Source organism: Triturus cristatus, chromosome 8 (assembly GCF_964204655.1).
Source record: "Triturus cristatus chromosome 8, aTriCri1.1, whole genome shotgun sequence".
Taxonomy (NCBI): domain Eukaryota; kingdom Metazoa; phylum Chordata; class Amphibia; order Caudata; family Salamandridae; genus Triturus; species Triturus cristatus.
In genome coordinates this window covers 204,646,789-204,662,285 of record NC_140591.1, presented here as the reverse complement: position 1 = coordinate 204,662,285, position 15,497 = coordinate 204,646,789, and the positions used below count along the sequence as shown (strand labels likewise).

The window sequence follows — 15,497 nt, the reverse complement described above, 5'->3', positions numbered from 1 at the left end:
GCTCGCGGGTGGCCTTGGGGCTTCATAATCTTCCACTCTGCACACGACATTGAGTCGTGGTCCCTTTCCAGGCACCGCAGACACACCAAGTGGGGGTCTGTCACTGACTTTTGTCAATAGAGCTTCAAATTTTTTGAACCTGGTGGGTTTCTTCTGGGACATCTCCGGAAAAAAAATAGACCTAAAAGGCACACTAGTACTTGACAAAACTGTTGAAAGAAGCCGGTGAAATTGAAAAGGGGAGCTCAATCCACATCTGTGCTGATGACATGGAAAAGATGGAACGGAACACGCCTACATAGGCACCGCACATCACGGTTGACACTGAACTGATTGACACCACCTGCTGGCGTACAAGGGTACTGCTAAACAAAATGTCCAGATCCAGTCGGATGCCTTGAGAATATTCTATGGTAAGGGATCTGCAGCTAGAAGTCGCTATTATATAAAGTGTGCATGAGGAGGGTGGCAGAGGGCTGAGGTCTAAGCCTTGGCAATGTAGAAAGGCAAGCTCAAGATTGGGACCCATTGAAAGGCTCCCCAATATGAAACAGAACATCTCCAACTTTAAGTGCCAATTGCTATGCGTCAAATCATATAATTGGCTCAGCAAGCACATCAGATACCACAACTGAACCTAAAAAAGGTTTAGGACTTCTGAGATACATTTCTAACAACATCTGTAAACTGTGGGAGAAAAAACAAAGATTGCCGTTGAAAGATAATGCAGTTCAATAGAAAATATAGGGCATGCATTAATAGAATACTATTAATACTATCAGTTGTAGAATGTTTGTTTTCAATCCTGTGAAATCACATTATATGGTTCTACTGTAAAGTTATCTATGTGCAATTGTAGGAGGACAATCTTAAAATAGTAAATCTAATGAAACATACAAATAAGGCTGCAGCCAGAGTTAGATTAGTAAATTAACTCTGGTCATACCAAAAAGGGAGTCCGATGGAGTTCAGTTTAAGAATTCAAATAAGGGTAAAAATAGTATAAGTGTAGAAAAGGACATTCCCATGGCGCGTTTCCATTAACTCTCTGGCACTTAAAAGTTATAATTACTGGCATTTAAATTACATCAATAAACAGTGTCACAGCACTTCATAAGTTAAAGACAAAAAGGGGAGGGTGAGGTATGTTGATGACATTAAGATTTTCACCAGTTTTCTTTATTTTCCAACCATTAGCAATGAGCCAAAATAATCTAAAGCAAGTGCATTTCAGTTAAATTCAATCAAATGCATTGTTTTCATTTCTGGCTTCAAAATCGGGCACCAAACATTGGCACTGCAGGCAAGAATGTTATTGGGAAAGTGGCATGGTGATAATCAACACGATTAAGAGTTCCACAGGACACCAAAATAAAACGCTTCATCTGCTCGTCCTCAGATCTCCAAATTGCAATAACAATTATGTAAGATTTAGGAAGAAAACAGATTGTACTCAACAAGCATGGCATTTGTTAAACATTGCATACACACAAAGGGCAAAAAGGTAAAGATGAAACCTGGGGCTTCTCTTGCAACTCTTCAGTGTCAAAGTTGAGCAAAACAGCCACCAATGCTTGCAAAATGTTATAAACAAATCACATACCACACTTAGAATGTCCTCGGTTTTGGGTCCAACGTTGAACACAGCAGTTGGGTCATGGGTGTAGAGCCCAGCAGAAAAAGCTCCTTTCTGTGCAGACTTCAAGAGCATCGTAAAAGAATGCAGCGAATGAGGCATAATGGGGCCAGTGATCTCCAAGCTGAACTGATCTTTGTAACCAGAATTAACCTGGGTCCTCACATTAACGCTTCGAGCCTGGAAAAAAATAGAATGGTTAGCTATCAACATCATGGCTCAATAAACGCACATTTTACATAAGTGGTACTTGGCCTTGAAGCCAATTTACTGGAACGTAACTGACCATCAAGAAATTAGACGAAAAAAAACAAAAAAAGCACCAATACAGTCCTCTCCCCCTTCTGTTGCTACTCAAAATTGTGCTGTTTTTCCTAAAATGCTAGCCAGCAAAGACACTAGTTAGAGTATATTCTGAGTTAACTCAAAGGCACCTCCAACCCTTCTACTGAATATTTTGTGATCATATGTTCATTATGATGGTGGTAGTGTGTGGGATAGTGACAAATGATTAGTAAACACCAACTTACATAATCGCAGATGATGGTTCTCATAACAAGACTCAACTGAGTTGGTATAAACAACTTTGAGGTGAATATCCAGAATATTTAAACAGTGACATTTTTGAGCTTCCATACCTTAAGTGTTTGCATTGTGGCACCCCGAAAAGCATTCGGAGACAAAATTGTTGGTGGAAGCCCCGCTTGTGGACCCGAAGCAGCCACTAAACTCTTACAGTTTATCAGGAAGTTTAGCAACGTAAACGTATTTGTCCCTTTCACCATCACAACCGACTCAGGCTTATGATCCATTTTCACTTCATTCTTCTCTTTAGAGCTAAATAAATGTTCAGTCAAGGAACCTGAATAAACATTAAAAATGGATCAGGAACAGAAGAGGGGTATTTCAAAACAGGCAACAATGCCCTCAGAGCTGGTGCTCGACTGAAGTCCTAACTCCCAACCAGTAATAACGAGTGTAACAATACATTTTGATCCGCAGACATGACACAAAGCATACCAGTATTAAAGGATACAGTTTAATAGAAATGGAGTCTGGCTTTCTGATCTGATTCTGAACACCCATCTCTTCAAGCCAGGAGAAACCCTCATCATCATCACTTTCTGCTTGTACTCTATGAATAAAGTGAAATAAAGTCACTAGTTGTACGACAAAAACATTTATGTAGAAACCACCAATTGCTTGATGAACTGATCCTATACGTTTTTCTGGAACAGAATCCCCAGAACAAGCAAACTAAAACCATACTAAAGAGGACAAAAAATGATTAATCTTTACATGTGTGTTTGTAAAGGCTTAGGCTGACTTCCAACTTTTCAGGACCCTGAGTTGGAGTGGGAAGTTTACAAGTGGAACAGGAAAAAAAAAAAACAAAAAAAAAAAAAAAATCAAGCGGTAGCTACTCATAGGCAATACAGGTATGTCTGGAGTTTTTTTCAACTGTTTTGAATATAAAAACAATAATTCAAAGTAAAGGGTCTTTAAGGTTGGTGAAACATTCCAAGGGTATAGCTTTGGGCACTGAACGTGGAAAGCAAACATTTGAAAGGAATGGGGAAGGGGGAATGGATTCCAATATTGTAAATGAACAGTAAAATAAAGTTAGTATTTAAAGTAGTAGTAAATCATCTTCAGAAAATAAATAAAAAGTAAGATGTTTAGTACAGGAAAGCAGGGAGGGAAATAATACAACTAGGGATGTTAGGCTGAGCAGAGAGCTATTGTATAATAGTCCATCCTTTAGAACAAAGCAGAAAACTCACAATTCCTGCTGTATTGCCTTTTTGGTGCAGCAGTAAGTTGTGGAGTCTTGAATTTCACCGACATCTGGACCAGTGAAGTAGATATTGAAATTGTGTTTATCAAACCAAGTGAATTAGCTGGCCAAGAAACATGCGAGTGTCCACGTCTTTAGATCTGGGACACAGGCTGTTGAATGAAGGCCTGAACCAATTGCTTATGTAATCTCTGGAGGTGTACATTTTACAGAATAACTGCCTTGTCAACCACTTCCCCTCCTAGACTGGTGACCTTGGTGGAACTCCACTAGGGTAGTCTATGTATGGTCTGTAATCTCAAGAGTATTCTAAAGAGAACGCATCACATTTTGAGCGTGCTGCAAGGCAAGTAGGAATCCTCAACAGAGTCTATCCTCTATATCACTGTGTAATACAAGATCAAGGACTTAAACCTTGCATGCCTCTTGACAGAGGGTTCCTTGTGAGTGATTACCCTATACACTAAACGAGAGCGCAGGCAATTGTCCAAGTGGCTATGGGGGTCTCTTAGTTGAAGGCAGTCTTGGCAAATATGGCACCCTTGCAGTTGATGGCAGCTTTGATACCAGTGCAAGTGATGACTGATGACAGAGGTGGGGACACTGCAATATCCCAAAAGGAAGGCTAAGAAGTAGGCTTATTTAACTTTCCTTTTACAACAGATCTCAGAGGGACCTCTACTGACATGGCTGAAGTCCTAGGACCTACGACACCAAGGCTGAATTTGAGATGCCTACATGCTTGATCCTTAAATCATTTTGAATTGTATCCCCTGCAACAACATTTGCAACAGCCCATGTCGATTTTCTTCACACCATCAACTCTGCCCATCTTTCTACCATACTTGGAGCAATTTTCATACAGAGATGGCATTTTCCAATAGGAGAATAAATGAGTCAAAGTCTTACTATAGAACAAAAATGCAAACCGAGCAAATAAGGAGCAGTTAAGTAAACAAACTATTCTTAAACACAGAACCTGTGTTCTAGAACGCCTATTAAACAAGTGGAAAATGGACCTGAGAGACCGGGCAGCAGTGAGGGACAGGTTCTCTGGGGCTGGTCATCTTAAAGAAAGGCCAACTAATTGCCTGTGCGACCTTAGCATGAATCGGTTTTCGATTTGTAAAAAAATTTGAATTGTGAATGAAATGGTATTTTAACTTTTCTGTTCCCACGAGAAAGACCCAACTTATGAATGATTAAAATACTATAATGGAGCACCCTAGTATTGACACTAGCTAAGATTTTGCTACATGTATTAAAAACAAACAAAAAAATGGCTAGATTGTTGGAGTTGTGGGGAGCCGGGAAGGGGATAGTATTGATCCTTGTGATATGCTGTTGTCATTATGATGGAAGGACTGCAACTGAAATGAAGGACAGGAAAGCTTTTAGCCCGGAACGGGCAAACCCAGGTTGCCCATGCTACATATACGATAATTCCAATGACAGAAAAAAGGTACCCAGTGGCTGAGGTAGCACAAATACAACATAAATTTCCCTCTGAATTGGAGGTTATCAAACAAATCCTTATTTTTAATTTACAACATACTCCTCATCTGCACAGCTGTTGATTACTTCAGAATCCTTCAAATCCATATTTGAAGTTTCAGAACCTTTCTGTTTCTTTCTGCCGTCAAACTCTGCTTCAACCAAAGGCAAGGAAAATTCAATTCCTAGGTGATCAAGAAAAAATAAAGTATTTGGTTGTAGGGTACAAGTCCTATGTTAATCTATATTGCCGATATCCCACAGTAACTGAAGAGCATAAAACAACAATACCTTCATTCCTCATGGCTTCTCTTAAACCTCGGGTGGTGGGTGACATGATAGCGGTAATGGTATCACTTCCTGCAAGGCCAGCAGCACGAAACAATACAGTGAACTGATAGGTACAGACGTAGAAATACGGACACAGCTTCGCCTTCAGCAGATTGTACAAAGAAGTGAAACTAAGAGCCCTGTGGGATAATGGAAATGTGGGTTATTATAAATATTTACTGCAAGGAGAAAACAATTCCCAGTGAAAGAAACCTAAAGCTCAAACTTAGGTGATGTGGTAAAAATGAACAAAGGCAACACCATGAGCAGAAGAGTTAAGACACCTTCGAGACAGGAGCACGATTCACAAATGTTTATTTACGGACATGTTCAAACCGGTGATAAACAAAAAGGGAAGAAAACCACGTTTTTTTTTTTTAGTATGAAAACATCCCTGCTCCCATTTCTGGTTACGAATACCAATAAAAGCAAGATATTGCTTATAAAACATATTCACCAATAATATAACAAATGCTAGGTCAAGATTGATTTAAAATGGCTGGAGGTAGCTTGACTGTTGAAGATAGCAGTCGCTCTAATCTGAGCTCCAGTCTGAGACCTCAGACCAATCCTCACTCTTTTGGCAGGTCCAGAACCAAATTAGTTCTCAGATCAGAAGGGAAGCAGATAACATCAGCAAAAACAGAGCGCTGGTCCCTCAGGCTGGCGGGCATCAGAGCTCTGGTGATGGGGGTCTGCTACTGGTGTGCAGCACAGCAAAACATAGCAGTTAGAGAGGCAGGGCCACAGAAGAAAAGGGATTTGCAGAGGCGGCAGGGTGAATCTCCCGCCTCAACTCAAGGCCTTGGAATACACAGACATGGGAAGCGAGGAGGGCTAGTCTGAGACGGGCAGCACCCTAACATCAGACAAAGGCCTGGAGGTGCAGCAGGAATCCTGGGGCCTTGTGATCGTTACCAGACTGGTGCATGACGTGGGTGGAGAATCATGCATCCCATGGAAAGCAGATTCTCCTTGAAAAAGGACATTAGATGGCAACTGCTAGCAAGGTGAGCTCACCCTGACCCGGAAAATGATGGGGCAAGGAAAGACCCGAGAACAGATCTAGGGTCTGTGGCCCAACAAGGAGTTTTCCCTAAACCTCCACTCCCCCAGAACCGGCTACAATAAAGCAATTAGGCCAGGAGGAGTGGCAATACAGCAGGAGGACAGGTGAAACCAGGCCTGTATGAGGCCCAAACAGCAAAGACTATACTAACTTTAGTTCCCAGAAGCAGAGAAGGCCCTTCAATATACATCCAACTCTGAATCCATAACCTAACTCCCTCTACTAGGTCAGGGGTAAAGATAGCAGCAAGATCGATACTGGGTTAAAGGAAAACAACTGGGGGTAAGGCACGAGAAAGGCCAACAAGATTTGACAGGGGGAGCTCCTTTCTTAACCCTCCACCACTAGGGCCCTAGCCCTTACAAAGAAAGGCCCACCTGCAGCGCAGTGTCACCTCCCTCCCACCGAAGAACAAAGGGCAACTTGAATGCAAAACACAAAAAGGAGAGGGAACTCCCCCACCCAATAACCCACTCTAAAACCAGGGAGATGCATATATGCAACTGGCCCAGGGGGTTGGGGGGAGGGTGGTTGGAGGAGATTGCTTGTGCCCTCCTATCAATAGACCAAAGGCAAGTGCTAGAACATTGACAATAGAGTCAAGAGCAGAACAAAAACAACTAGAAGAACTAGCGCTGTAGAAGACCGTGAACTGCTACCCTCGGAAGAAACGCCCACTCCACCACACTACAAATCCACCAAGACAGTGACACAACTCATATGGAAAATTTAAGTGCAGTAGCACAATGTAAAGGTAGTAGTAAAGTCAGACAAAAAAACAAGTGGTTCAGGACTCGCACAAAACACCTTGTGCTGACTGACACCCATTGCCCCTTGCTGATCCAACGCACATCACTATCTCATATTAGGCAAAGGGGCGGACTGCAGCTTGACACTGCGTGGTTAAAGATGGTCAAAGACTAGGTGGAACCTCCGCCCGCTCAAAAAAAGATACACTAGTGGGTTTGGTAGATTAGTCTATCCAAATCACAACAAATCTTCCCCGCCCACAAAACTACTCAGGAACAATGAGGGAGGTGAACACCTCAGTAGCAGCAGCTATTCTTCAAGCAATCCATGACACAACTATCCCTGGATGGCAATATCAACAAGATAAGCCTGGATCTCTTGTTGCTGCATCAAAACCTATGTAACTTGGTAGACCGTACAAGACAAGTCAAAAGGAAAAACCTCCGGCACTGAAGACATGATCCAAACTCTCCAAAGTCACGTCACACAGCTAATAAGAGCAGTCAATTAGAAAACAAAGGCGAAGACGCAGAGGGACGGTTCAGGTGCAACAACATTGGAGGAGTTGAAATGAGACTGCAGTCATGGTTCCAGCATAATAGCAGTCCCAATGCTTTATGGTGGAGTGGGAACAGTGATCCATTGCACCTAGGCCCCTCATCACATGTAATCTTAATTACATAGATAGAAATGCAATACTGAAAGCTGCTAGGCTAAAGGGAACTATTTGCTATGATTCCTCCACCATCATGATTTTCTCAAATTACACAGTTAAAAATCCAGCAGTGAAACAAAAACTAAAGGTCATGCTGTTGAAATAAATGCTACTATTAATTGCTAGACTTAAAGTGATTCACACGGGAATGTCACACTTTAATACTCCTGAAAAAGCTTGGGACTGTGCTGAAGGAAATAGGGGGCGAAACAAGGAAATCCAAAGGAACCCCGATGAGCGCAAACCAGGCACTTAGGGCCACACAACAAAGGAACAATAAACCCAAGCTCAGAAGATGAAGGAAACCGGTACTACAAACAACCAATGGAGAGCAATACACACCCACGGTCAAAGAAGCAGCAAAACTCCAGACCCCAATCTTGAATAGGTATTAAATGACATACCACTTCACCTTCCACCTGCAGACCAATACAACAACCTGCCAGATGTCTCATCACTGATCAATCAAACTGGAGCTCACACTTAACTCATGGCCCACCATTAAACTTCAGATTTAAGTGCACATTAAACTACTCAATATTTGGTTTTGTTATACGATGTTCTACAGTTAAGGTAAAAGATGCTACTTGGGTAGAAATATAAGGAGGGAGGAAGTGCGGTGGGGGAAAATTTAGTCTCAACCTAGCTCAGAAGACAAACAGCCATCCCATCCCTCTTAAAGAATAGTGGTGAATGGTAGTAACACTGACACCCCAGCACATCCAAAATCCTTTCTTCAAATGTTAATGGGTTAATTCACCAAATCAAGAGAGGAGTCTTGCAGATGCCAATCCCCTGAGGTACTAGTCCTTTATGCCTAAATAGCAAACTTGGGATTTCTGAATGACATGGGTATGCCCAGTCTTCGACTCTGGCTCTGGAGATGTGGCATTCCTTACACACAAATCCTTCTCTATAAATCAAGTACAAACAGACGCCCTTTGTCCTCCTGTCCAGCGCTACTGAAGGACAGAAATGGACAATCTGTTTATTCTTACGCTTGCCCTCCTGGACAAAACCCTGCGTACATTTACCAAACTAAATCACTTACACAACAGTAAACTCCTAATCGGAGAAGACTTCAAAGCCATAATGGACAAACTCCGAGACACATTGCAGTCAACGTCCTCAACCACACACTGCCGACCATGCCACCTGACTTGGTGAATTTCTTGTGGCGAGTTGAAGCCTGACCCACCTGACCTGCCACCAAGAAGAACCGTCAGTCATATGCCTTTTTTGCTAGCATGCACAAGCCATTCCCTAGAATAGACACATTTTTCCTTCCGGTGATCGACACTCTAGACATAGCAAGGTCAGAGATACTCTCCCAAGGACGGACTACTCATTGGTAACAATATCCTACACCGTCAAGGCTACAGACACAGAGTAGTAAAGCACCTTAGTACATAGTGGCTTACGGATGAGGACTGTGGACGCCAGGAGGAAAGATGCAACTGAATATTTTGAGGTAAATAAGGGTTCAGTCTGTTAACCTACTTCCTTCGCGGGTGTTCAAAGCGGTTATCTGCGGTAAAGCCAGGACCAATATCAAGCGGCAGCAGACCCAATATCAGACCCAATATTAGGCAAATATTGCTACATTAAAAAACAAAACTTACCGAATTAGAAAAAAAGGCTCTAACAATCCAATGAAATATTACTATTAAGGGGTTTATCGTTTAACCAGCTTTCCTAACATTAATTGGTCACGTGAACTAGCGCATTGACATTGTGACAATAAATCTAAAGAGTGTACTACGCACATTTTCTTTTTGTACATTTTATGCAGATGAGGCACTCAATTAAGCTAATGGTAAGCCCTTAAATTGTATGCAATGTCGTCCGCTTTTTCATATTTACAATTACTTCCAAATTTGTATATATGTGCCGTTTTATCAAAATGTTCATGGGCAGTTATTAGTCTGAGGAAATTATTAACGTGGGAGCAGAGTACTGTTCCTCTTTAAGCTGTATCTGCATTGTATCAGATTTTTAAACAGCGTATTGCATTTTATCTTGCATACTGAATATTGGTTTTATTGGGTATGCTTTTATGATTCACACTGATATCGACTAAAGCTTATTTTGATTTGATATTCAGGCAGCTGGAAGCAGCCCAAAACATAGCTAAAAGCTGATGCTCAATACAGCCAGACTTATTTGGGTGGCCTCCCAAAGCGAGACTGGAGACAAGTCTGGCTTCTATAGACATATCAACCAGATTCATGCCCATCATAAAAACAGGGAACTGAACTATAGTTACTAAGGCGAAAGAGATGGCAAAATCATGGACAAAAAAAAAAAAAAACCTTTATGCCTGACACCGCCACTGTGCCTTTGCCCACTTAAAAGACCTGACAGTATGCACTCTACAACCTGCAGACTGAAAAGAACTAGACCAACCGAAAAGTGGTTTTCGAAGCAGCCACAATGCTGTAATTAAGGTAGACTCAAAGTGCCAACAGATAACTGGTCGAGCTCTTTCAGAAATGTACTACCCTCATCTACCCCCATTTATTAGCTCCATTTATTGAAGCAGCGCAGCAGTGAATGCTGCTTGATAACTTGTGCAGGGCACAATAGCAGTAATTCCTAGAAAGCAGGCCATCCAAGAATAGCCCTCATATTATTGGCCAATCACCCTCAATCTAGGAGGTCAACATTTTTACAAATTTCCTTGTGAAACAGCCAAGTTACTACGTCCCTCGCACACCAGGACCAAAATGGATGCATCCCGGGAAGGGGCAGCAGACTTGGCCTAAAATGGCTATATTTGGAATTAGAAGTCAAGAACTCGAAGTCTTGAATGCCCTAGACCATGGGTACTCACAAACTTTCTCTCGGGGGCCAAATTTACAGTGTGGTTTCTGGCTGAGGGCCGCACCGGTGGGGGCGGGGCCAGTGGGGGAGGGGGCGGGGCTAGAGCAAAAAAAAACTATGACCATAGGTAGACCATAGGTTGAACACAGGCCACTGCAGCGGACGCCTTCATCCACTGAGCCACCAGACCCGGTATGCACACATATATATCTATCTATCTATCTATCTATCTATCTATCTATCTATCTATCTCACTCTGTCTCCCGCCCTCTCTATCTATCTATCTATCTATCTATCTCTCACTCAGTCTCCCGCCCTCTCTATCTATCTATCTCTCACTCTGTCTCCCGCCCTCTCTATCTATCTATCTATCTATCTATCTATCTATCTCTCACTCTGTCTCCCGCCCTCTCTATCTATCTATCTCTCACTCTGTCTCCCGCCCTCTCTATCTATCTATCTCTCACTCTGTCTCCCGCCCTCTCTATCTATCTATCTATCTATCTATCTATCTATCTATCTCTCACTCTGTCTCCCGCCCTCTCTATCTATCTATCTCTCACTCTGTCTCCCGCCCTCTCTATCTCTCACTCTGTCTCCCGCCCTCTCTATCTATCTATCTATCTATCTATCTATCTATCTATCTCTCACTCTGTCTCCCGCCCTCTCTATCTATCTATCTCTCACTCTGTCTCCCGCCCTCTCTATCTATCTATCTCTCACTCTGTCTCCCGCCCTCTCTATCTATCTCTCCGTCCATCACTCTGTTTGTCTCCCTTTCTCTCTGTCTCTCTCTCCGTCCATCACTCTGTTTGTCTTCCTTTCTCTGTCTCCCTCCCTGTTTGTCTCCCTCTCGCTCCCTTTGTCTCACTCAGTTTGTCTCCCTCTCGCTCCCTCTGTCTCACTCACTGTTTGTCTCCCTTTCACTCTGTCCCCTCCCTCTCTCTCTCCCCCTCTGTCTCCCTCCCTCCCTCTCCCCCTCTGTCTCCCTCCCTCCCTATCCCTCCCTCTGTCTCCGTCTCTCTCCGTCTCCCTCCCTCTGTCTGCCTCCCTCTGTCTCCCTCCCTCCCTTTGTCCTCCCTTCCTCCCTCTGTCTCCCTCCCTCTGTCTCCCTCTCTCCCTCCCTTCCTCTCCGTCTCCCTCCCTCTCTCTCTCTCCCTCCCTCTGTCTCACTCACTGTTTGTCTCCCTTTCTTTCTGTCCCCCTCCCTCCCTCCCTCTCTCCCTCTCCCTCTCCCTCTCTCCGTCTCCCTCCCTCTCTCTATTGCTCTCTTTCCCTCTGTCTCCCTCACTCTGTCTCCCTCCCTCCCTCCTCCGTTCTCCCTCCGTCTCCCTCCCTCTCCCTCCCTCCCTCCCCCTCTGTCTCCCTCTCTCTCTCCCTGTCTTCCCCCCTCTCCCTGTCTTCCCCCCTCTCCCTGTCTTCCCCCCTCTCCCTGTCTTCCCCCCTCTCCCTGTCTTCCCCCCTCTCCCTGTCTTCCCCCCTCTCCCTGTCTTCCTCCTCTCCCTGTCTTCCTCATCTCCCTGTCTTCCTCATCTCCCTGTCTTCCTCCTCTCCCTGTCTTCCTCCTCTCCCTGTCTTCCTCCTCTCCCTGTCTTCCTCCTCTCCCTGTCTTCCTCCTCTCCCTCTCTCTCCCTCCCTCTTCCTCCCTCTGTCGCACTCTGTCTTCCTCCCGCTGTCACCTCACCCCCTGCTCTCACTCCCTGCTGCCCTCCATCACCTCACCCTGCTGTCCTCTGTCACCTCACCCCTTGCTGACAGCTTCCAGGGAACGCACACGGCCGCCGCACCCAAGTACTTCACAGGTCTTTTAAAGGCCATTTACTTGTTAATGAGGCTTTGTTGTATTTCACCTCTTCTTAGCGCCCCTGCATCTCCACTCATTCAGAGGGGAGACGCAGGGGCGCTAAGAAGAGGTGAAATACAACAAAGCCCCATTAACAAGTAAATGGCATTTAAAAGAATCGCCGGGCCTCACAGCTCCGCGCTGCTGTAACTGGCGGTGTTCGCTGACAAGCACAGGGCACAGGCACTATGTCTGCAAGGTCCGCGGGCCGCCAAGGAAGGCTTGCCGGGCCGCTGACGGCCCGCGGGCCGTACTATGAGTACCCGTGCCCTAGACTGTACAGATTCTGAAAAGGCGTTACACTTCATAAGTTGTGACTTTCTATTTCAGGTCCTTACGCTAAAATTCGAAACCCAAGTTATCATCTTTGTGACACGGCACCCAGCAGCATGGGTCCGAGTATGAAATAGGGTACTATAATATTATTTTGCAATAGAGAGGGGACGCGACAGAGGTGTTTACTCTTGCCCCTTCCTACTTGCCTTCGCTACAGAAACCGTGGCTGAATGTGGTCGGGAGGATACAGTGGGGAATGATTTCAATTCATCAGACCAACCAAAGAATACATATTCATTTAAGTCCCCAACAACCTTCGATTCTTACAAGATCACCCTACATCCACTGAACGCCTAATAAAAATACTAGGCGCATACAGATGTTTATCTAGGCACCCTATGAATAAGGACAAAGCAGTGCTAGTGCCAGTGAGATTCTCAGTTGAGGAGAAGCAATGGAAAACCACTCCCAGTGAAGTTAGGTAACTTTAAATATTTGGCAATCTACATAACTCTGTCCCAGAGCAAGTATTGGGATGATCCTGCACAAGGTTTTGAGCTGGACATTTCCCCCAGATTGCAATCCACAAGCCCTCCTATTTGGGTCTAAGTCCATACAATACCTTCCCGAAGCCAGTCAGATCATGGTGGAACGCCATTAAACGTACTGGGTGGTACAAAAAAAATTGACAGAAGAAACCACTCTGAAATCCTTTGAGGGACTCAAATCTGAACTTAATACAGCTCCCATTTCCCCCCAAATTATTTCAACTAAGACATGCTTCAGAAAGATAGAAAGATCAGTTGACAGAAATCAGTGTTCAACCCTCTGGAAGGCAGTTGACATTAGGCAAGTTGATGAGGGGAAGCATATCACAGCTTAACTGCTCTCTAGCTATTAATGCCCCAGACCCCTACATAAACCTTCGAACGTGCTGGGAAAAAGTATGAGTTTCAAGGATTTTCAGCAGAATAAACCAACATGACTATATTTGAGCAAAGCTTAAACAAACCAAAAAACACAATCTGCAACAGGGAATTCTGGACTTTCCTTACCATTCACTCATCAGAACCTGCTGCAAAGCCTCATCCTGAGACCATGGCATAGCCTTGCCAGTCATTTTCCTATCAGCACCAATGCGAGGGAATAGCTGCAGCCATGGCAGTGACGGATGAAGCCAGTAAACCAGGCTCTGCTGGAATGCACACCGCAGATCTGTTGACAATTTGGGTTCCTATATCAACATTAAAAAAATGGGAAATACACTGGGTGGTACATTAAAACACAGCAAACATTAAGCATAGCATGCATCACAGGCAGATGATGAAACATCTGCTTTCCTAGTCAAAGTAATTCATATTTCAAAACTGGATCTTAGGGTGCCTTCATTTCCAGTGGATAATTAATTGAAGATCTATATATGGGTGCTGTAAACCACTCCTACATTCTGCCTTACAATACTAGTTTAGAGGATTCCCTGTGCCCATGGTGCATCCATTTTTTTTTCTTGGTAGGAATTCTAGGAAGGGCAGGCCACAAAAGGAGCACGCCCATAAAAAGTAGCAAACCACAAGGAAAACCCTGCTTCCCCCTACCCCAGCCACTTATATCCTCCGTGCCAATTCATAATGGCTGATCCAAGATCATGTTTATGCTGTCCATTATGAAGTTTACAAGAAATAAGGGGCACTTCTATTAGCAGGCCCGAAGATTTCCGAAGAGTAGAAACAAACCTGAAAGACGCCTCCTGCATCAGGTTTGTAATATTTAACAGTCAAGGAAACCGACCTGACTGGTTAGTCAAGCCGTACAGTTGTAAGTTAGTATAGTTCTTTTCAGTCTGACTCGGTGTCAAGCACTAATAGGCTGATCAGACTCAATAGTCGGGAAACTGGTACCAACAAAACAGAAGATAAACAATTTTTATAGTTTTGCAGGTCTCTTGAGCTTTTCTCTTCGAAAACGGACATCCAATATCAACATGCAGACACAATAAAATCTACTTAGTCCATGTTCTAAGAAGCAGGCTTGATTATATCGCTAGGCCTTGGTTAGCTTAGCCGTGAATACAACAGGGGGGGGGGGGGGGGGGGGGGGGACACTGTTCCAGGGTGAGTAGTGCAGTGAGTCACTGCCTCACTTTCTGAAAAGAGGGGGAAGAACAAAGGGAGGAAAGGGGTGGCGTCCTAGGTCTGGGACTCCGTTAGGGGAGACCAAGTCTTGACTCTTGTTGCCCTCACACACCATGAGGGATGTCATGCTTAGTCATCGGGCAGTTGCTCCTCGTCGGGCCAGCGCTGCAATGCCCTACAGGTCCCCCGAAGGGTCACTTTATCGGAGATCTTTTGAGAACTGCCGTTTGATGCGTGCGAGTGTGTGGAGTGAGTACTCTGTGGAGGCTGATTAAGTGCGTGCAGAGCGTTAAAACTGCCTAAGAGTTACAAATGGGTGCATTAATAAAGTGGTACACTTGGCAGAATAAAAAACCAGTAGGTTAATGAGTTATCCCTGTAGGTGCGATGTGCCCAGGTAACTATAAGGTCGACATGTTTCACGCCTCTATGGTCGTAACGATCCTTGGCGTTTCATCAGGACCAAAGTGAACAGTGAGTGGTGTTGTGCACGTAATAAATAAGGTAGAGGGGTAAGTATTTTCCTCTAGACGATCAGTGGGGGCCTGGGGCTAAAAGTCCTTTAGTCCAAGCATTTTACTAAATAGTAAATTCCACTCTGGATCGTGACCTAGGAAAGGTCAAAACAAGA

General features: G+C 44.2%; 1 protein-coding gene across 1 annotated transcript in view; it reads right to left on the bottom strand.

The window, feature by feature from the left end:
- The window catches only part of DONSON (DNA replication fork stabilization factor DONSON), a 99,388-nt gene that overhangs the window by 20,626 nt on the left and 63,265 nt on the right, over positions 1 to 15,497 (bottom strand). Inside the window, exons 4-9 of the mRNA XM_085621361.1 lie at positions 13,790 to 13,968; positions 5,220 to 5,398; positions 4,990 to 5,113; positions 2,673 to 2,771; positions 2,275 to 2,473; positions 1,604 to 1,816 (exon numbers count right to left, since the gene is read on the bottom strand). Of these exons, the coding sequence (XP_085477487.1) occupies positions 1,604 to 1,816; positions 2,275 to 2,473; positions 2,673 to 2,771; positions 4,990 to 5,113; positions 5,220 to 5,398; positions 13,790 to 13,968 (993 nt within the window). The remainder of the gene's footprint in view (positions 1 to 1,603; positions 1,817 to 2,274; positions 2,474 to 2,672; positions 2,772 to 4,989; positions 5,114 to 5,219; positions 5,399 to 13,789; positions 13,969 to 15,497) is intronic.